The 23,541-nt window shown below is 43.3% G+C and overlaps 1 protein-coding gene across 1 annotated transcript in view; it reads left to right on the forward strand.

The window, feature by feature from the left end:
• Positions 1-23,541, forward strand: part of lama5 (laminin, alpha 5) — a 274,408-nt gene that overhangs the window by 108,774 nt on the left and 142,093 nt on the right. The window contains exons 7-14 of the mRNA XM_034171776.1: positions 4,305-4,420; positions 13,331-13,449; positions 14,441-14,531; positions 14,650-14,784; positions 19,975-20,040; positions 22,332-22,472; positions 22,908-23,045; positions 23,215-23,349. Coding sequence (XP_034027667.1) covers positions 4,305-4,420; positions 13,331-13,449; positions 14,441-14,531; positions 14,650-14,784; positions 19,975-20,040; positions 22,332-22,472; positions 22,908-23,045; positions 23,215-23,349 — 941 coding nt within the window. The remainder of the gene's footprint in view (positions 1-4,304; positions 4,421-13,330; positions 13,450-14,440; positions 14,532-14,649; positions 14,785-19,974; positions 20,041-22,331; positions 22,473-22,907; positions 23,046-23,214; positions 23,350-23,541) is intronic.

Below are 23,541 nucleotides of genomic sequence, written 5' to 3' on the forward strand. Positions count from 1 at the left end.
GGAGGTTTTGGCTTAAAATGTCACGATACATGGCCACTCCAAGACCTTGAAATACTTTTTACGGAGCCACTCCTTCGTTGCCCGAGCGATGTGTTTGGGATCATTGTCATGCTGGAAGACCCAGCCACATTGCATCTTCAATACTCTCACTGATGGAAGGAGGTTTTGGCTTAAAATCTCACGATACATGACCACACTCATTCTTCCCTTAACACGGATCAGTCGTCCTGTCCCCTTTGCAGAAAAACAGCCCCAAAGCATGATGTTTCCACCCCCATGCTTCACAATAGGTATGGTGTTCATGGAATGCAACTCAGCATTCTTCTTCCTCCAAACATGACTAGTTGAGTTTTTACTAAAAAGTTCTATTTTGGTTTCATCTGACCACATGATATTCTCCCAATCCTCTTCTGGATCATCCATATGCTCTCTGGCAAACTTCAGACGGGCCTGGACATGTACTGGCTTAAGCAGGGGGACACGCCTGGCACTGCAGGATTTGAGTCACTCTCTGCATCGTGTGGAGCCTTTGTTACTTTGGTCCCAGCTCTCTGCAGGTCATTCATCAGGTCCCTCTGTGTAGTTCTGGGATTTTTGTTCACTGTTCTCATGATCATTTTGACTCCACGGGTTGAGATCTTGCGTGGAGCCCCAGATTGAGGGAGATTATCAATGGTCTTGTATGTCTTCCATTTTCTTACAGTTGTTCCCACAGTTGATTTATTCACACCAACGTGCTTGACTATTGTAGATTCACTCTTCCCAGCCTGGTGCACATCTATAATTTTCTTCCTGGTGTCCTTCGACAGCTCTTTGGTCTTGGCCATGGTTGAGTTTGGATTCTGACTGTTTGAGGCTGTGGACAGGTGTCTTTTATACAGATAATGAGTTCCAAACAGGTGCCATTAATACAGGTAACAGGTGGAGGACAGAAGAGCTTCTTAAAGAAGTAGTTATAGGTCTATGAGAGCCAGAAATCTTGCTTGTTTGTGGGTGACCAAATACTTATTTTCCACCATAATTTACAAATAAATTCTTTAAAAATCCTACAATGTGATTTCCTGGATTTTTTTTTTTTCCTCATTTTGTCTCTCACAGTTGAAGTGTACCTATGATAAAAAATTACAGACCTCTCTCATCTTTCTAAGTAGGAGAACTTGCACAATCAGGGACTGACTAAATACTTTTTTACCCCACTGTACAAGGTGACAATGTTTTTTTGTTTTTGAATTATTGTTTTAATAAACTGGAGGGGATGGCTTCATTCCTCTAGCTAAGGGCCCACTCACACAGCACATGGAGATAGCTGATCAAAGGAAAAAAGGCACAAATCGTTGAGAAATGGTGGACAAATGATCCTGCACCTTCCCCATTACCGAAAAGGCTGTGAAACAAGAGTGCAAAAAGGAATGAAACAAAACCGAAACTAACAAAAGAAAAACAAAGTGAACATCGACCTTCAACGCTTTAAACAAAATCGAAACGAAACATTCATGATGACGTAGCTGACAGCGGGTATGAGACTGAGTGCAGCCAACCCTATCCTCATGTCCGCAGCGCCTGCAGGGGCGGGATTTGGTTGTCCTGATAACAGGTGAGAGATGATATTTTTCTTCACAATAGCATGTGTGCACACGCAGGCTGGAACGTGTGTAAATAGTTACAGTAGTTGATCAAACGTTCTTACCGCTATTGTTTCTGTATGACAACGTTGCTTTTTGTCCCACACATGGTTGACTCATGTTCAGCTCATTGGATCTTTAGTTATTGATCCGTTCAGATATCATCAGTGTTCGTGCAAGATGTTGGACAAAGTTGGACGACAATCAAATGGAACACTGTCTGTACGGGAACTACGCAAACAACGAGGAATCGTCAAGACAGAAAGCAAAAAGGAATACGGTCGAATTGATGTTGTCATCGGGATATGTTCACATTTTTCAACAATTTGAAAATTCTGACCACATGCCAGCTGCAGGAACGAAGCTGGACGGTGGTTAAACGATGTCTCCTAAAGTCAACTTAAGTGCTGATGTCTTGTTTCGTTTGGCTTCGGTGTCCGTCGTTAGTGCCGTGTGACCGGAGCTTAAGCATTTGTTCACTGCATTTCACAGGCTGCATGCCTCAGTGTTTCTAAAGCCATCACGATTTAGGAGGTTTTCCTGACCCCCGGCACCAGTGTGCTTGCTCATGGGTTGGTCTGCCAATTTAAGAATATTTTTTCCCTTTTTTGTGAACTGTAAACTGAAAACACTTTCTAAGTAATCACCAAGTTTTGCTTGGGATGCTGCTGGAACCAGGAAACTGTGGATTTGGGTGGAAACTCTCCATTGAAATTCATTTCCTGAAAGGTTTGAACCAACCTGATTATCAGGCAGGAGGGAGGCGTGCAGCGGCAAGTGTGTGAATTAAACTCATGAGATTTACTGAGTGAATGGATCTGAGACTAAAGGGGAAAACTGGAAAGACAATTACTGGTCCCAAAAGATGTTGGAAGCAAAGACAAACCCCTCTCGGACTTCACCCTACAAACACGTAGAATACGTGTGCTTAACTACAGCATCAAAAACCAGAGGAGCTCTCATCAGTGTGCAGATATCCAGGTCATCGTTCCAGCATCTGCTCCAGAATCTAACTGCATTGTGCTCCAGGCCACATCCATCCTATTCAACTAGTTTTGTGGAAGTCTGTTCAATACTATAGATAGACGGATAGATGGACTGGATCTGTGAATATGGTTTGAGAGAATCTTTTTATCCTGCTTTGTCACACATGTAATGGTCTACTTTGGAGATGTAATTTGATTTTTTGTTGTTGTTTTTTAATGATGTGGCTTCAAAATAAGCTGAAGTTTGTCTTTAGAAAACTTTTCCACTTCAGTGTTTGATGCTGTAATTATCTAATTATAGGTGTTATGACTTTCAGAGTAAAGGTCTGCCAGTGCTGCCACCTTGAAATACTTTTAATATGAAACAGGAAGCACCAAGATGATGTAAGCAGCTAAATTCATCACTGGTTTAACATTCTTCTGGGTTCAAAACTCACCATGCTCATTCTCCATGTGCATCCGGAGTTGTATCAGGAAAGGTAACCGAAGGAAAACTTGTTCCAAATCAACATGCGGATCTGTACCGATTCTGCTGTGGCAAACAGGAGGAGCCGAAAAGAATAACAAATGTTTAACGAAAGTTAAAATTTTTATTTGGTCGAACGTTGAGATTTGTGAAAGTTGATTTATTTGTTTCGCATAATAACGGTGACAACAGGTGAAAACATGGTTTTCTCTGGTGGGTTTGTAAATATACAGAAGTGAGTCATCAGCAAATGTGGATAACCGCAACCACATTTCGAGGACGTGTAGAGTCCTCTTTTTTTTTCTTTTTTTTTTTCTGGCTGCTCCCGCTAGGGTGACCCCCAATGGAAGTTTAAATCTCACCCTGTCCTCTGTATCTTCCTCTGTCTCACAAACCACCTGCATGTCTTCCTTCACCACATCCATAAACCTCCTCTTTGGCCTCCCTCTTCTCCTCCTCCTGCCTGGTGCCTCCATCCTCAGCATCCTTCTTCCTATATACCCCACATCCCTCCTCTGCACACGTTGAGTACAGTATGTAATTTATTATAAATCTGCTGGATCATTGGTGCGTGTGCATGAATGAAGGCTGCAGTAGTTATGTAAAATACAAGTAAGCAACGCGCGTCGGGCAGGGGTGCCCAAATCTGGTGCCCTCCAGGAGCAGATTTTGGCAGCCCTGGAGTGTTTCTGCTTTTAGGCATTAAAACCGTTGGAATAACGTAGTGCGTGAGGGTGGGGTTGGCCTTGGGGTGGAGTGGGTTGGAGACGCGCCTGTTTAGATCACACATTTCACTCATGACTCATGTCCTCCAAGCAGGATTTCGACTGGTTTACAGGACTTGTATGAGGTCGTGGTATCAGAGGCTTTTTTTTTTTTTTTTTTTTTGGCTATGCTCTGCAGGCTGCAGCTTTTCAGACTAATCCGATTAAGAATGTGGTCGTGGGGGGGGCAGTCAGGCGCTGTCCATGAAGTGGAAAAATTAACTCTGTCATTGTCTTGGACTCTTTCTTTTTTTCTATTCACTCTCTTTAACGTGGTGGGGTGGGGGGCAGCAGGTCAAGAGATAGAACAGTGGTTCGCAACTTGATCCTCAACTCAAGTCCCACCTGCAGGAGAGCAGGCTGAGATGGAAAATCTGTAGGTCAGGTGGGATAAGGTGAGATCTGTGCATGCATCTGTGCAGACGTCCTAAATCTTTTTTGTTTGTTTTTTTTTTGTGTTCTGCAGGTTGCAGTGCGACTGTCAACACAACACCTGTGGCGTTTCTTGTGACCATTGCTGCCCTGGATACAGCCAGTTGCCCTGGAAACCAGCCACGACCTACAGCGCTAATGAGTGTGAACGTGAGTTTGATGCTGTGTTGGAGTAGCAGCCTCGTGGTCTCTCTTTAAGAACCGACTCCCGCAGAAGGATTTCACGCGGTGAAGCCGAGCAGCCACGTGAGGCGCAGTGCTGCAGCTTCCATGGAGATCCAAGGGCGTGACCTCCACATGCCTGCTGCAGGCTTTGTGCATGTCTGGATTGATTTTAAAAGCTACGTGCATGATGGAGCAGATCAGAGCCAAACTGATCTTTTGAAAAGCTCATCCATTGTGAGGTTTCCAAGCATTCTTACTTGGCGGTAACGTGACAGCGTCTCCAGTCGGATGCTGCATTGCTTTTGGATTTGTCGATTGTGTCAGATTCCATGAAATTATGAGAAGTGTAAAATCTGCCCTGCCCACCCCCTTCTTCAATGCAAGTTGCTTTTAAACACGCACCCTAAATGGAACATCAATTTAGTGACCAAACATGTTGTAAAAAGTAAAAAATAATGAGTTTTTACAAGATTTTCCCTCTTGTCTATGACATCATCAATTGGCACTGGTCTTTCCTCAGACTCTGAGTCCTGCGACCAGCCGTGGCTGCTATTTGCTGTGGAGGACTGAACATTTTAATTCAAATATCTGTAATAATACTGCTTGCTGTGCGATTAATTTTACCGGCGTATCATCTAAGAAGTCTGTGCTCCAGTATTTACATCGAGTGAAATTTTTTGCATTATTTAATTTCATATGCTAGCACCAGTTAGCACTTTTTAGCAGCTATCAGTAGCATGGTGACTTTAGGTCCAGTTCTTCTGAGGAAATAAGATGGTCATAATAATTTTCTAACCGTAACGCCCAGACAAAGCATTAGAGAAACCACCACTCTGTCTCCAAAAATAGGCTTTAATAAGACACCTGAACCAAAAGGTTAGCCCCTTAGCTGTAGGTTTGGCAAAGGATGGTAAGATGGGGGTGTGATCTGGTTTACTTTATCCCAGGTCATGCAGAGTAACACCAAGGCTCCACCTCTTTATCCTTTTATGGGTTAACCAGGACGTGACAGGTGTTTCATTGGCTGTAATACTGACCGCACGCTCGTGCATCCACCCACCCCCTTCATGACATATTTTCAAACAGAACTGGATGCCAGTCTGAGGGAACTCATGCAAACACGGGGAGAACATGCAGACTTCACACAGAAAGGCCACAGGTGGGAATCGATCATGTGACCTTCTTGCTGTGAGGCAACAGTGCTAACCACTAAGCCGCTGTGCTGCCCTATCCATAGTTGTTCCAGAACAAATATTTTCATTCACCTGCAGCAGTTCATCTGTATTTATCTGTTCAGCATCTAACACAAACACTCTTGGTCGTCTTTAAGGTGCAGCGGCTTTTGCCGTCTTTGAGGAACTTTACCCAACTGACAGTCTTCATCGACGGATATTTCGTGGGGTTTTTCCTCTTCACATCATGTGACCAGCACAGGGATCCTCACAGAAGTAAACCACAATGCTGACCTGTGGAAAAAATAGCCGTAATCTGTTGTCTTAAATGCAAAAATAAACGAGCATGTTAGCACAAACGCTCTGTTTCCGCACCACAGGTTACAAAGAAATGCACCCTCTGTGGTGCTACGTAAGCATCTATATGCTGCTGGAAGAATTAAGGGGACATATGTTGGAATGTTGGAAGCTTTGTTTCACATTGAGAGAGGACGATTTTGCATTATTCAGTGTAGTTCCCTATAACGATTCAGATTTTATGTATCAAAATATGAATTTTAAGGGGTATGTGTGTGTGTGTGTGTGTGTGTGTGTGTGTGTGTGTGTGTGTGTTTATATTGGGTGAGTGTAAAATATAAATTAGGTTCGAAACCTGCAGCTCTGTTTTTTCCAAATATATATTTTGTACCATGTTTAGTCATTTTATTTTTTTGAAATTCTTTATTTTCAATTTTTGCAGAAAGATAAACATTTTCCAAGTAACATGTAACCTAGAGGGTGTGCCGGTGATGTAAACACAAATTTGCCATAAATACAAAAAATGAAATACAAACTCTGAGAAGTTAAATAAAATCTGGTCTAGTGGTTGTAATTAACTCAATCCACCGCTTCCATCGCTCTTCAAACTTAGCTTGTTGTAATCTAATATTGAATATTATTCTCTCTAGTTTAAAAATGTTGTATATGATATCAAACCATTCATTTATTGATGGTATTTGTGGGTTTAACCACTTTCTAGTAATTGCTTTCCTAGCAGCAGCACTTAAAATTTGGAATAAGTATTTACTTTTATATGATATATTGTCATCTAGCAAGGAACCTAGGTACAATGATGTAAATTGAAATGGTATGTCCATGTGAAACACTTTTTCAAAATGGAACAATCAGAGGGCATGTCCAGAAGATGTGGCAGGGATTTGCTTCTTGTTCTCCGCATTGCCTCCAACAGGTTGCTGATTTGGTGAAATGTTTTCCTTGTGCCGGTGTCTTGTAGAACCTAATCAAATTTTTCCAACAAAACTCTCTCCAGATTGTTGAGTTGGTAGTTTTCCATTGTACCTCACAGATTGTTGTCCATTCCTCATCAGAGATATATAAATTCCCCTCTTTTTCCTGTTTTTGTTTCACATGACACTCAAGTCCTTTTGATTGACATAGTCCTTTGTAGAACCTTGAAATTGTCTTATGATCATTACGTGAAGTGTAGGCATCAACAAACACTTTGATTAAAAGATTATTTTGGAGTTTTTCTTTAATATTCTTTAATATTTTTCCAGTGTAGTTTCGAATTTGGAGAAATCTAAAAAAAAATCACTATTGTTTAAACCATAGATCATTTTCAATGTGTGGAAATTGTTCACTTTCCCTTGATTCATGTTTAGTCATTTTAATCAGAAATAAATAACATGTTTGTCTGTTCACACAATATGTGAAAAATATTAATATGAAAGTACATCATTAGAAGATTGCTGTAGCTTTTTTCCTCTTGATGGGACCTGTGGTTAAATCCTACATGCTCACAGAGCTTCTAGTGTTTCTTTGTTAAAGTGATGCAGCACCACAACAGCTGCACCGTTTCAGGAGCAGAAGCAGATTAGTTCCTACGGGAACAGGAACTCGACCAATCTGAGATTTCTTTGGTCACGTTTTGTGCAGCTGAAGCTGATCTGCTGATCTGTTGGAAGTCGGCGAAGCTCAAGAAAAGAAAAACTCACATGTCCTTGGTGTCGGAGACAAACACTCAGCGCTATCAGGCCGGAGGCAGAGCTGCAGGATAAGGAGCGCTGGTTTATTCAGCCGGCACCTCTCAGGCGCTCGGGGCCTGATAAGGTGTGTGGACCCTATCAGGGTTCTCGCGGCTCTGTGTGACCAGTAGACCAGGGTCACCGTCAGGCTGCAAACATGCAGGAGCGAGCTGACGCTTACAAACGCGTGTGTGTGCTATTGGATTTTTTTTTTTTTTTTTTTTTTTTTTTAAGGACTTGTGTTTGACTTTTAGAGGTGCAACATTAAAATCAGCAGCTTTCAGAGTGTTTCTGATTCATCTTCACGGCTTCAGTCCGTCTCCGTCAGTAAAAACTAAAATAAGCCGTCAGTGTGTGTGGCCGAGTGCCACCAATGTCACTGATTGCCATCGCCGTGTGAGTTTGTTGGCTTGTTTGTGTTGTTTTAATAAGTTGGGGTGTGATCTTCCACTAAACTCTCATAAAACTGTGCACACAATGTTTTACAAGATGGAAAAGGTTTTTTTGTTTTTTTCACGAAAGCTCAGTAAAAGCTTTAGGAAATTACAATTCCTATGTTAAAACAACAAACGACTCCAACCCGCTGACGTCACACGACAACAAATGCGTTTATGAAACACTGTTACAGCAAGTCAAACACATTATTCATGCACAAGTCCAAGACCGATCTCAGAAGGGTTCTAGGATCAGGACCAACCAGTCTACATGTGCTTTGTGGACTTGGAAAAGGTGTATGACTGAGTCCCTTGAGGTGTCCTGTGGGAGGTGCTGCAGGAGTGTGGGGTACAGGAACTGCTGCAGCACAAGATCTTGTCTTTACATCACCAAAGTAGGACCTGTGTCCGTGTTCTGGGTGTCACATCGGACCTGTTCCCAGTGGGTGTTGAACTCCACCAGGGCGGCCCCTTGTCACCAATCCTGTTTGTGATGTTTGTGGGCGGGATGTCAGGGTACAGTCAGGGACCGGAAGGTGTCCAGCTCGCTCAGCTCAGAGTTCCATCTCTGCTTTTTGTGGATGATGTGGTTCTGTTGCCTTCACCAGGTGGGGACCTCCTCCGGTGGAGGAGTTGATGTATCTCAGGGTCTTGTGGGGTTGATGTGTCTGAGACCTTTACTGCACAATTACACGACACCAAATCATCATCTGCCCCAAATTTTTCTTTCATTCACTTGGTCATTTTCTGCCACTTGTCTGTGTCCACGGTGGCGACAGACCACACAGCTCCTCCCACACTTCTCTTTCCTGATCCTGAGGCATTCCCAAGTCAGCTGGAAAATATAATCCCTCCAGCATCTCCTGGGTCGTTCCCGGGGCCTCCTCCCTGTTGGACCTACTTGGAAGACCTCTCCAGGGAGACGATCGGGTGGGCATCCTCACCAGACACCCAAACCACCTCAGCTGGTTCCTTTTGATGTGAAGAAGCAGCAGCTCTGCTCCGAGTCACCTCTCGGATAGTCGAGCTTCTCACCCTGTCCAGGAGTGTGAGTCCAGACACCCGGCAGAGGAATCTCATTTCTGCTGTTTCATCCATCCATCCACCTCATTCTTCTAGTCGTTTCCCAAAGCTCATGACCACAGGTGATTATAGGAGCGAGTGGTAAATCGAGAGTCTCACCTTCTGGCTCAGGTCCATCGACGGTTCAGTGCAGATGCAGCACTGATCCATCTGTCTGTCGATGTTTTTGTGTTTACTGTTTGTAAGTAGGACGCGCTCAGAGAGCGCGCACTCTGTCAAAGCCACACGTTCACAGTTACAACAGCGAACCGATGAGATATTACAATTAGACGCCGCACTCAGTCGCTCCCCCTCATAAGATCTAGTGAAGAAACGTGTTTTACTCCAGACAGAATTTAATACTCTATCAACACAGCAGGCTGAGTATTTAATATCTAAATCTAGACAGGATCATTATGAACATGGTGAAAAGGCTGGTCGATTTGCTTGCACATCAGCTACGCCAGCGTTCAGCTTATCAAACTATTCTAAAAAATAAATGACGATCAAGGCAAGGAATGTTGCGATAATGCTGAAATAAATCTGTGTCTTAGTAAATTTTACCATGCCCTGTACACATCAGAATCACCAGTTGATTCATCTGAATTAGAAACGTTTTTTAGCAACCTGGAGCTTCCCTCAGTAAATCCTGATTTGGTAAACGAGTTGGAGAGAGATATCACTGTGGCTGAAATTGTTGTAGCAATCGGAGATATGCAAAATGGGAAATCCCCGGGCCCGGATGGCTTTCCCATTGAGTTTTTAAAAACTTTTTCAGATCAGCTTTCCCCTCTTTTATTGTCAGTTTTTGAAGAATCATTTTCCTCTTCATTATTACCACTCTCTATGTGGCAAGCTGTTATATCATTGCTACTGAAGAAAGATAGAGACCCCTTAAACTGTAGCTCATATCGCCTGATATCTCTCTTGAACACTGATGCAAAAATCCTGGCAAAGGTTTTAGCAAGGCGTCTTGAATACGTGGTCCCTACGATTGTCTCATCTGACCAGACAGGGTTTGTCAAAAACCGTCAATCTTTTTTTAATATCAGGCAACTGTTTGATGTTTTATATACTTCTGCTCCACATGGTCATAAGAATGATGAAGTTGTACTCTCGCTGGATGCTGATAAAGCATTTGATCGTGTGGAATGGAGATTTCTCTTTAAGACCTTAGAGTCTTTTAAATTTGGCCCTAAATTTCAGTTGTGGGTAAAACTACTCTATTCATCTCCAATGGCAGCAGTACGCACTAATAATAATATATCTGGCTATTTCAAATTACAACGTGGTACAAGACAGGGATGTCCACTCTCTCCATTGTTATTTGCAATTGCAATAGAACCACTGGCAGTAGCGCTACGTAACAACTTACTTATTAAGGGCATAAACCGGTTTGGCATGGAACATAAGGTTTCTTTATATGCGGATGATACCCTTTTATACATTTCAGATCCCGTCTCTAGTATTCCTGAACAACTTGCTTTGCTTCAAGAATTTGGGCGAGTATCTGGTTATAAGGTTAATCTCCAGAAGAGTGAGCTCATGCCTGTGTCTTCTTTAAATGCAAAAGTTGAGGGCAATGTCCCATTTAGAATTAACACTAAAAAATTTAAATATCTCGGCATTTGGGTAACACGTGGCTATAAGGAGCTTTACCAGGCTAATTATTCACCTCTTCTGGCAAATCTTAAGCATGACATCACCAGGTGGCAAAATGTACCTCTCTCTCTTGGGGGAAGGGTTAATTCAATCAGAATGACAATAGACAATATTACCTAAATTTTTGTATTTGTTTCAGAACTTGCCAATATTTTTGACAATCTTTTTTTTTTTTCCCAATTTGAATAGTCAGTTGTCCACATTTATTTGGAATAAACAGCACCATCGAATTGGCAAAAGGATCTTACAGATGCCCCGTAGTCTTGGTGGTATGTCACTGCCCAATTTTATGTTTTATTACTGGGCAGCGAATATTAGAGCCTTATTATTTTGGTTAGAAACAGATAATCTCCCTAGTTGGGTGACTCTGTAAAAAGCCTCGATCACATCTAGCTCTGCATCTGCTTTACTTTGCTCTGTTACCATTTACAAATCCACTCTCAGCCTATACCTGTAATCCTGTTGTTACTCACACACTGAAAATTTGGAATCAGTTCAGGAGGTCATGTCTCTTTACAGAACTATTGTTTTTTGCCCCAGTGTCAAATAATCACATGTTTGTCCCTTCTTTGACTGATGCAACTGTTAATACCTGGACTCTTAAAGGTGTGCATTCACTTTATGATCTTTATGTAGATAATATCTTTGCCTCTTATGATCAGCTGGTACAGAAATTTGGTCTCCACTCTTCACATTTCTTTAAATATCTCCAAGTCAGACATTTTGTGAGGTCAAACTCTGTTAGTTTCCCTTTGTGTCCCTCTAAGAACTTGGTGGATTCGATTCTGGAGTGCAGAAATTTTCCAAAACAGACACTCAGCAGGATTTACAAACTGCTGAGCTATCACTATGAGACGGGTTTGGACTCTCTTAAACGCAAATGGGAGCTGGACTTGGGTGAAATCATATCAGATTCAATGTGGGGAATCATTATCAAAAACATTTATTCATCTTCAATATGTCTGAGACGTTCTGTTCTTCAGTTTAAAGTCGTCCATCGTCTGCATTGGTCTAAGGACAAACTGTCAAAGTTTAAACCTGACCTGGACCCGGCCTGCAACCGCTGTAAACAATCCCCGGCCTCACTGGTTCACACATTCTGGACCTGTCCAAAACTACACGGTTATTGGCAATCTGTTTTCAACACACTTTCTGCAATCTGTGGTAGGACTGTCCATCCATCTCCACTGACCTCTCTGTTTGGTGTTGTCCCTCTGGAGGCCCTATTCAGTAAAGAACAGAAGGCTATGATTGCGTTTTGTTTTCTGTTGGCCAGGAGACTCATTCTCTGCCAATGGAAGGATCTACATCCACCTTCATATGGTCAATGGATGAGAGAAGTTATGTATCATATTCATTTGGAGAAGATCAGATATACTGTAAAAGGATCTGTCAAGGTTTATCTTGATACATGGCAGCCATTTCTATCTTATTTTGAGAGTTTGCCTGCAGATGTTTTAGTTTAAGTACTATCAGGGTCTGTGATGCATGCTAACATACGGTACTTAAGATTGTGTTTGTGTGTCCTTAGATGCCTGTACAGTTTAGTTATTATTATAGTTGATCTGGTTTAGAGGGGGTGGGGCGGAGGGTTATTTTAAGTTTGTGTTCTTTGTTTGCTTTGTGTGTAAAAATGGGAAAAACTAATAAAAATACTTTGATCAAAAAAGCCACACGTTCACAACCACCAAAGTGCCCACTTGCATTTCGCATCAAGCCTTGTTTTCTAAGAATTTGTGCCAGCTCATAAAATTTAATCAAAATCATAACATTGAGGTCAGTGTTGCTGTATCGCTAACATTCTTCTAGCTCACAGATCCAGAATATGTTCCAGAAAACTACATGGAAACTAAAAAAAAAAAATTAGACATGATTCATCTGCTCAGAAAATTTCATCAAAATCATAACATTGAGGTCGGTGTTGCTGTATCGCTAACATTCTTCCAGCTCACAGAGCCAGAATATGTTCCAGAAAACTACATGGAAACTAAAAAAAAAAATTTACACATGATTCATCTGCTCATAAATTTTCATCAAAATCATAACATTGAGGTCGGTGTTGCTGTATCGCTAACATTCTTCTAGCTCACAGATCCAGAATATGTTCCAGAAAACTACATGGAAACTAAAAAAAAAAAAAATTAGACATGATTCATCTGCTCAAAAAATGTCATCAAAATCATAACATTGAGGTCGGTGTTGCTGTATTGCTAACATTCTTCTAGCTCACAGATCCAGAATATGTTCCAGAAAACTACATGGAAACTAAAAAAAAAAAAAATTAGACATGATTCATCTGCTCAAAAAATGTCATCAAAATCATAACATTGAGGTCGGTGTTGCTGTATCGCTAACATTCTTCTAGCTCACAGATCCAGAATATGTTCCAGAAAACTACATGGAAACTAAAAAAAAAAAAAAAAATTCAGACATGATTCATCTGCTCATAAAATGTATCAAAATTCACAATTTTCTGCTGATCAAATTTCATCAACAGAATTTAGTTTTTTTTTAAATGTGTATTTTTTGTGTGTGTTTTAGCGTGTAACTGTCACCGTCATTCCTTTGACTGTTATTACGACCACGATGTTGATCAGAAGGGAGGAAGCCTCGATATTCAAAGACGCTACAGAGGGGGAGGAGTCTGCCTCAACTGTCAGGTAACTGCTGTCCTCTGGATCGATAACACATAAACAATGTCGTTTTGTTTGTAAGTCTACAGTCGGGTTGCTAGTTTGTGAGGTCCTGCAACTTAGGCCTCATTTAAAAAAAAAAAAAAAAAAAAAGTTTATCATCCGCCCACCACCACATGCTAAAATTGGACCAATTGAAATTTTGCAAATTTCATTGACTGCAGTACAGCTGATGCAAGAACTGGTGTCGCCGACTGAATGGTCCCCCTTAAAAATCGGTCCACCCTGTCTTCATTGCACATGCATCATTTCTGAGCTCAGCAGCATCATTTCTGAGCATCAGCCGCGGTTCACAGATTATCACCTTGTTTTTGCTTCAAACTGCCTCCAGTCATCATCTGTCTCAACCACAGATATCTGAAGCTTTAGTACAACAATCATTTCCACATAAATTCAGCATTATTTCATCATAAAAGACGGAGGAAGCGATCAGAGCACTACAGCGTGCTACTACTACGTCATTTCGGAGCATCAGTAGTGACTCACCGATTATTGCCTCGTTTCTGCTTAAAACTGACTTTAGAATGATTTAAGGGGTTTTACTTTGTCATCTAATGGTTAATAATCACATAATTCTATTTGATCACTTTGGGTGTAGAGACTCAGACTCAGAGAGTCAGACTCAGACATGTAGCTCAGACTTTTTCTGGAAGGTTGAGAAAATTAATAGACAAAGGTGAAAATTTCACCTCACGAGTTGAAATTGTTAGTTTGTTGTCTGAAAAAAGTATTCTCATACAATTTAAATTTAAGTAAATTTTAAGTGTTATTTGGAATTTATTAATGAAAAATGTGTGATTTTTAAAGTTTGTATTGACTTTCAAACACCAAACACTTTTGCTGGTAATACTTTTTTCATACCTTAAAGGATTAATTAATTAATTTTTTATTGAAATCACCATGTTTGACTCCAGTTGTGTTGTGTTGATGTATTTGCGGTAACATGTTTTCCTCTCAGCATCACACCACAGGAGTCAACTGTGAGCGCTGCATCCCCACCTACTACAGGTCACCTGACCACCCCATCCAATCCCCATTGGCCTGCTCGCGTGAGTGACAGTTGAGCAGTGGCTCCTAAAATATTCAGATCTTTTTTTATGGTTTCTTCTTCTTTAGCCTTTGTGTTTCTTGTCTTCATGTCCATCCTTTTCTTCTTCCTTCTTGCAGCCTGCGACTGTCAGTCAGAGTTTACTGACGGTACCTGTGAGGATCTGACCGGACGCTGTTTCTGCAAATCCAACTACGCCGGCAACAACTGTGACTCCTGCGCCAGCGGATTCATCAACTTCCCCCACTGTTACCGTGAGTTTATACCATTCTCAATACTTTGAATCATCCACAGTAAGAAAAAAAAGTTGTATACAGTACATCCGGAAATTATTCACAGCTTTTCTCTTTTTCCACACTTTGTTACAGCCTCATTCCAGCATAGAGTAAATTAATTTTTCCATCAACATTCTTCTCACAACACCCCATAATGACAACATGAAAAAAGTTTTTTTTTTTTTTAAACAAAAGCAATCACAGATTTCTGACATCCACCAATCCGGACCCGGATCACCTCCAAAATTCCATGCCCTAATATCTATCTGTGGTGCAAATTTGGTGAGAATCCGTGAAGTAGTTTGACGTGATCCAGATAAGATCCAAAACTTATTGGAGTCTTCCATGGCCTAATATGTATCTTTGTGGAAAATTTTGTCAAAATCCATGAAGTAGTTTTGACATAATCCTTCAAAGCGTATATGAAGAGAAATCTTGATCTAGCATCTGCATTTGGTCTGGATCACCTCCAAAATTTAATGGAGTCTTCCATGACCTAATATGTATCCGTGGTGAAAATGTGGTGAGAATCCATTAAGTAGTTTTGTAATCTGTAATCCTTCAAAGACTATATAAAGTGAATATACAAATATAAAGTGAATATTGTAATATAACTTAGAACACAGTGCAGATTAGGGGAATCCAACTGTTTAATTTAACAGATCCGGATTCTACGGATCTGAATCTGACTGTGAAGCCAATGAAGAGATGCCAAAATGGGTGTAATGTGATCAAACTTTCTGGTTCGTGTCAGACGTCTGGCGGCAGCATTTTGAACCAGTTGGAGAACCCTAATGCTGGACTGCAGTAAACCAGAAAATAGAATATTGCAGTAGTCCAATCTAGAAGAGACAAATGCATGAATCAGGGTCTCAGCATCAGCCATAGACAGAATGGGACGAATCTTCACTATATTTCGCAGGTGGAAGAAAGCAGTCCTTGTAATATCTCTAATGTGGAGGTCAAAGGACAACGTAGGATCAAAAATTACCCCAGGGTTCTTCCCTAACTAAGGTCCTTCTCCCGCGATTGCTCAGTTTAGACATGTGGCCAGCTCTAGGAAAAGTCCTGGTGGATCTGAATGTCTTCCATTTATGAATGATGGAAGTCACTGTGTCACTGTCTCCCTTCACTGTCTCACTGAAGTCACTGTCTCCCCCTCTAGCTGCCACCTTATTGTGGTGGGGGAGTTTGTGTACCCGGATGATCCTAGGAGCTATGTTGTCGGGGGCTTTGTGCTCCCTGTAGGGTCTCCCAAGGCAAACAGGTCCTAGGTGACGGGTCAGACTAAGGGCAGTTCAGAACCTCCATGATCAGTAAAAAAATCAAGGACCGAGACGCCGCCTGGTATGGCGGAGCCGGGGCCCCGCCCTGGAGCCAGGCCTGGGGTTGGGGCTCGCGCGTGAGTGCCTGGTGGTCGGGCCTTAGCCCATGGGGCCCGGCCGGGCTCAACCCGAAAGAGCGACGTGGCCCCGCCCTCCTGTGGGTTCACCACCTGCAGAGGGGGCCATAGGGGTCGTGTGCAGAGAGGATTGGGTGGCGGTCGAGGGTGGGTGGCCCGGTGGCCCGGTCCATGCTCACAGCCCCTGGCTGTTGGGACGTGGAATGTCACCTCGCTAGGGGGGAAGGAGCCTGAGCTTGTGTGGGACGTTGACAGATACCGACTAGAGATAGTCGGGCTCACCTCCACGCACAGCTTGGGCTCTGGTACCCAACTCCTGGAGAGGGGCTGGATGCTTCATTTTTCTGGCGTTGCCCACGGAGAGAGGCGGAGAGCTGGGGTCACATTGCTTATTGCTCCCCAGCTCAGTTGCCATGTGTTGGAGTTCACTCCGGTGAACGAGAGGGTCGCATCCTTACGCCTTCGGGTTGGGGACAGGTCTCTCACCGTTGTCTCGGCCTACGGGCCGAGCAGCAGTGCAGAGTACCCGACCTTCCTGGAGTCCCTGGGAGGGGTACTAGATAGCGCTCCAACTGGGGACTCCATTGTTCTCCTGGGGGATTTCAGCGCCCACGTGGGCGGCGACAGTGAGACCTGGAGGGGGGTGATCGGGAAGCACGGCCTCCCCGATCTGAACCCGAGTGGTGTTCAGTTGTTGGACTTCTGTGCTAGTCACAGTTTGTCCATCATGAACACGATGTTCGAGCACAAGGGTGTCCATAAGTGCACGTGGCACCAGGACACCCTGAGCCGGAGGTCGATGATCGACTTTGCAGTCGTATCATCTGACCTTCGGCCACGTGTCTCGGACACTCGAGTGAAGAGAGGGGCAGACCTGTCGACCGATCACCACCTGGTGGTGAGTTGGATCCGCTGGGAGGGGAGGGGAGGAAGCCGGTCAGACTTGGCAGGCCCAAACGTATCGTGAGGGTCTGCTGGGAACGACTGGCGGAACCCTCTGTCAGCGAGGTCTTCAACTCCCACCTCCGGGAGAGCTTCTCCCAGATCCCGGGGGAGGTTGGAGACATGGAGTCCGAGTGGACCATGTTCTCCACCTCCATTGTCGATGCGGCCGCTCGTAGCTGTGGTCACAAGGTCTCTGGTGCCTGTCGCGGCGGCAATCCCTGAACCCGGTGGTGGACACTGGAAGTAAGGGATGCTGTCAAGCTGAAGAAGGAGTCCTACTTATCTTTGTTGGTAGGTGGGACCCCAGAGGCAGCTGACAGATAACGGCAGGCCAAGCGTGCCGCAGCCCGTGCGGTCACAGAGGCAAAACTCGGGTCTGGGAGGAGTTCGGGGAGGCTATGGAGGAGGACTATCGGTCGGTCTCGAAGAGATTCTGGCAAACCGTCCGACGCCTCAGGAGGCGGAAGCAGCTCTCCACCAGCAATGTTTACGGTGCGGGTGGGGAGCTGTTGACCCTGACTGGGGAAGTTATCAGGCGGTGGAAGGAGTACTTCGAGGATCTCCTCAATCCCGTCGTCACGTCTTCCGAAGAGGAAGCAGAGACTGGGGACTCAGAGGCGGACTCATCCATTACCCAGGCCGAAGTCACCGAGTTGGTTAGAAAGGTCCTCGGTGGCAAGGCTCCTGGGGTGGATGAAATCCGTCCTGAGTACCTTAAGTCTCTGGATGTTGTGGGACTGTCTTGGCTGACATGCCTCTGCAACATCGCGTGGCGATCGGGGACAGTGCCTCTGCATTGGCAGACTGGGGTGGTGGTCCCTCTGTTTAAGAAGGGGGATCGGACGGTGTGTTCCAACTATAAGGGGATCACACTCCTCAGCCTCCCCGGTAAGGTCTATTCCAGAGTACTGGAGAGGAGAATTCGACCGATGGTCGAATCTCGGATTCAGGAGGAGCAGTGTGGTTTTCCTCCTGGTCGCGGCACACTGGACCAGCTCTACACGCTCCATCGGGTGCTCGAGGGTTCATGGGAGTTCGCCCAACCAGTCCACATGTGTTTTGTGGATCTGGAGAAGGCGTTCGACCGTGTCCCTCAGGGCACCCTGTGGGGAGTGCTCCGGGAGTACGGGGTCCGGGGTCCTTTGCTAAGGGCTATCCGGTCACTGTACGACCACAGCAGGAGCTTGGTTCGCATTGCCGGTAGTAAGTCAAACCCGTTTCCAGTGCACGTTGGCCTCCGCCAGGGCTGCCCTTTGTCACCGGTTCTGTTCATTATTTTTATGGACAGAATTTCTAGGCGCAGCCAGGGTGTAGAGGGGTCTGGTTTGGGAACCACAGAATCTCGTCTCTGCTGTTTGCGGACGATGTGGTTCTGTTGGCTTCGTCAAATCAGGACCTTCAGCGTGCAGTGGGGCGGTTTGCAGCCGAGTGTGAAGCGTCCGGGATGAAAATCAGCACCTCCAAATCCGAGGCCATGGTTCTCGACTGGAAAAAGGTGCTTTGCCCTCTTCAGGTTGGTGGAGTGTCCTTACCTCAAGTGGAGGAGTTTAAGTATCTCGGGGTCTTGTTCACGAGTGAGGGACGGATGGAGCGTGAGATCGATAGACGGATCGGTGCAGCATCTGCATTGATGCAGTCGCTGTATCGGACCGTCGTGGTGAGGAGAGAGCTGAGTAGGGGGGCAAAGCTCTCGATTTAGCGATCGATCTACGTTCCGATCCTCATCTATGGTCATGAGATTTGGCTCATGACTGAAAGAACGAGATGCGAGTACAAGCGGCCGAGATGAGTTTCCTCTGCACGGTGGCTGGGCGCTCCCTTAGAGATAGAGTGAGGAGCTCGGTCACTCGGGAGGAGCTTGGAGTCGAGCCGCTGCTCCTCCACGTTGAAAGGATTCAGTTGAGGTAGCTCGGGCATCTTTTTTGGATGCCCCCTGGACGCTTCGCTGGAGAGGTGTTCTGGGCACGTCCCATTGGGAGGAGGCCCCGGGGAAGACCCAGGACACGCTGGAGGGACTACATCTCTCGGCTGGCTTGGGAACGCCTTGGGGTTCCCCCGGAGGAGCTGGGGGAGGTGTGTGTGGATCGGGAGGTCTGGGTGGCTTTGCTTGAGCTGCTGCCCCCGCGACCCGACTCCGGATAAAGCAGAAGAAAATGGATGGATGGATGGATGGAAGTCACTGTGGTCTTGGGACCTTCTAAGCAGCAGAAATGTTTCTGTGCCCTTCCCCACATTTGTGGTTCGAGACAATCCTGTCTCAGAGGTCTACAGACAATTCTTTTGACTTCATGCTTGGTTTGTGCTCTGACATGCACTGTCAACTGTGGGACCTTATATATATAGTTAGGTGTGTGTCTTTCCAAATTATGTCCAATCAACTGGATTTACCCCACGTGGACTCCAATGAAGCTGTAGAAACATCTCAAGGATGATAAGTGGAAACAGGATGCACCTGAGCTCAAGTTTGAGCTTCATGGCAAAGGATGTGAGTACTTATGGACATGTGATTTCTTTTTTTATGGGGTATTGTGTGTAGACGTTTGAGGAATAAAATTAATTTTATCCATATTGGATTAAGGCTGTAATGTAACAAAATGTGGGAAAAGTGAAGCGCTGTGAATACTTTCCAGGTACACCATACGCGTGCAGAAATCTTCTCAGTTCCCTGCAGATGTTTTTAGAATGTCTTCAAATTATTCTAAGTTCATTTTCTCTTCAGTCACTGGAAGCAGAGTTTTACAGAATTTACATTTCAAAGTTTTTTACAGATTTCATGCTGAATTATTTCTGTTGAATAATTTTATTGTTTTTGCCCTCATCAGCTGTCCCAACGTATCCCACCACCAACAACAACAACGGTGAGGCCAAACCAGCCGGCGAGATCATCAGTAAGACTTTTCCTCCTCTGATGCTCCAGAGATAAAAAAAAAAAAAAGATCTATATTTATTATTCTGTGTGTTTTTGTGGCATGTGACAGATTCAGCACAGTCTCGGTTCAACAGCACAAATGAGCTTTGACCTCTACATCTCGTACATCACAAAGTTACTCTTAGATTTGTTGCTGGTAACCTTTTATTTTAGGGGGATTCAGTGGAAAACTGAGTTAGTTTGAGATTTTTCAGATGATACGAAGCAGACGTCCAACTTTGATGTTCGATGCTGCATTTGATAAGAACTCAGAATTTCCAAATTTCAACTTTTACTGAAGCTACAATCAAATGTTCAGTAAATGTTCATTCTGATCACTGACTCATTTTGACAAACCGAATAAAAATGTTGTAAAAGTCAGTAACTTTCATATTGATGATGCCGTGCGACTGTAGTCTTTCCTGTCCAGCAGATATCCAGCAAAACCTTCAATTTTATCTTCTGTTCTTCCAAACAAGATCTCCTCTGGTTTGTGTTTGTTAGCTGTCGTTCACTTTCTTTCTCTGTTTTACATCCCTTTTTTTTACTTTCACTTACAATTGAAGGTTTACCTTTTTTTTTTTCTCCAAGAAGCTAACATTAGCATATGTCACTTGCAGCGCCCTTTGCCTCTCTAACTGTTGAGGTCTTATTGCAGTTTTTAACCAATGTGGTTCAAAATTAAATTGTTCCCCCCATAAAAGTGAATTTTGATCATATTTGTGGTGAAAACTGTTGAACAAAACTGTTGTGGTGGGAAAGAAAGTTACTTTTATGACTTAAGTGATAAAACATTCAGAAAAATTACAAGATTAAAGAGCAACATTTTGGCTGCAGGAATGTTTAAAGATGGCGTCAAAAAGACAATGCAGTGAGGCAGATATGAGAAACATTTCATGGTAAAAGCACCAACATAAAATTTGCAAACAAATTCTGCAATTTTTGGTGCTTTCCCCATAAAACACACAATGGTAGTGACATTTTACACATATCTGCCCCACAGTCAAAAAGTCTGAATGCTGGAAAAAAGAGTAAAACAAAAACATGGTAGCAAAAATTGTACAGGCAATGATTTTTTTTTTTTATTATTTGTGGGTATGGAATAGACTTTTTTTTCTTGTGGCCTTCACCTGTTGTTTTGGGAGAAACTGTGCTGTTTGTGGGATTTCAGTGAAACGTGATAAGAAGAGACGTGAAACTCGTTTGAGTGTCACACAGAGTTCAGTCTGTGACATATTTTCTTCTCACGTTTTATCTCTTTCAGTGATTAACTCATTTTACATTATCAGTCATGTTGCCAGAACAGCTGGTAAAATGTAAACTGGGTTTCTGTCTTCAGACTTTGAGACGGTGATAAATGAATATTACTTGTTTGTGTTTGTTTGTTTTGCTTTGTTTTTAATTAACCCCCCCCCAAAAAAAAATCAATCATAAAACTTGATGAAATAACACTGGTCAAAAATAAAATAAAGTAATTCTTGCATGGACTTTGACAACTGATTTAGGGTCATTTTGGGGTGCTGAATACAAATCTGAGCTCAGATTTCCTCAATTACATTATATATATATATATATATATATATATATATTTAATTTTTTTATTTATTTATTTTTTATTTTTGCAATCTGCATGTTCCATATTGATGGATTATGCAAAGTTGCTCGTTCACTCATAAATTTGACACAAACGCAGCTTCAAAATCATAGTTTTTAAACCAGATTCACAAAATGTGAACAAAGAGCCTTAATATCATTTATGGTGCAGAAGAGGTGTGCGAGAAATATATTTTTATATATCAAAAATGTGATGTGATTGGCAAAAAGTAACGCCAGATTTGGATTCTGCGCCCCCAAATTACCCAAAATCCATTGGAAAAACTCCATGCAAGAAAAATTGTGTTGAGCAGTGTAATCTGTGTTATTAACAGGAAAAATCCATTAATACGTACGTATGTGAATTTTGGACATTAATTTTAGAGATTGGACTTTCTTTGACAATTTTGAAAAAAATGTAACAATCTATTGTTGTCACACATTTGCCAGACAGTCAACAAGAGAAATTCTGTTTGGATCTGGATTACAGTGAAACCTGCATTTGGACCGTGGGCTATAATGTTCACGAAGTTGCCGTATTGTAACGAACGGGCTTATAAACATGCAGTAAGAATATTCTGATTGGAATAACGGCATGTTGTTTTTTTTTTTGTTTTTTTACCGTTAGCAGGTGTACATGTTCTGTTTATGATTGAATCTCTGGCGGTCTCTCCTCAGACTGTGAATGCAGCGCGGCCGGGACGGTGGATAATTCCTGCAGACCAGACCCAAAGACTCGGACCTGCGTCTGTAAACCGGGCTTCGCTGGAGCCCACTGTGACTCCTGTGCTCCGGGTTTCTATGGACTCAACTGTCAGGGTGAGGAACCAAGGACAGGCTGCTGCTGGTGTTGGTGTTTTTTAGCTGTTGAGAACGTTTTTGACATTTTGGCTTTTCACCCTGGTTGTATGTTACAGAAAATACTGAAATAAGAGGCATTGTAACATTTCTAAGGGATATTTTTCACTGTTGGTGTGAATTCTCTGAATGTCATTTATTTCAGGACGAGGCAGATAGAATGTCTGCCAAGGGTAGATAACAGTAAAAAAAAAAAAAAAAAAAAAAAAAATGTCTTGGCACAGGAGTTTGTGGGCGTGTCTTTTGATGATTTACACACCATAGATGTTTATATGATAGTTATGTAGTTATTATTTAAGTGGTTCAGTGACCGTAATCGAATGTGTTGATTACTGCTCTGACTCCTGTTCCAGTTAATGTAATTGTGTGTGTGTGTGTGTGTGTGTGTGTGTGTAGCCTGTCAATGTTCAGGTCCAGGTTGTCTGGACGGGTCATGTGACTTCCTGACCGGTCATGGTGTGTGTCGCAGTGGTTTCCAAGGTTACCAGTGTGACCAGTGTGCTCCGGGCTACTTCACCTACCCACTGTGCCAACGTAAGACTCGTCTGCTGATGTTTGTTACTTTATTTCAGTCGGTGTTTCAGTACAGAAGGATATCTGCTGGATTTCTCTGCACCTGCTGTAACTTATTAATCCAGTTTTGCTGTCAAAACTAGTGTAATGCAGCACATCTGGGAAATGTGTGTGTGTGTGTGTGTGTCAGTGTGTGGATGCAGTGCAGTTGGGTCTCTGCCTGAAGGCTGTGACGCATCCGGTCGCTGTCTGTGTAAACCCGAGTTTCAGGGTCCTCGATGTGAACAGTGCAGATCTGGATTCCACTCCTACCCCAACTGTCAAGGTACATACATACACACGTGCGCACACACACACACATCAACACATACATACACGCACACACAGGCACATTCACGCACACATACTAGGTATATGACTCTCATCACTATACACTACCAGTGATACGATACATATAGCGATACATGACGATACTGACGATACAGTGCGATACGATTCACCCCTGTTCCCGATTCGA

Source organism: Thalassophryne amazonica, chromosome 6 (genome assembly GCF_902500255.1).
Source record: "Thalassophryne amazonica chromosome 6, fThaAma1.1, whole genome shotgun sequence".
NCBI classification, from domain to species: Eukaryota; Metazoa; Chordata; class Actinopteri; order Batrachoidiformes; family Batrachoididae; genus Thalassophryne; species Thalassophryne amazonica.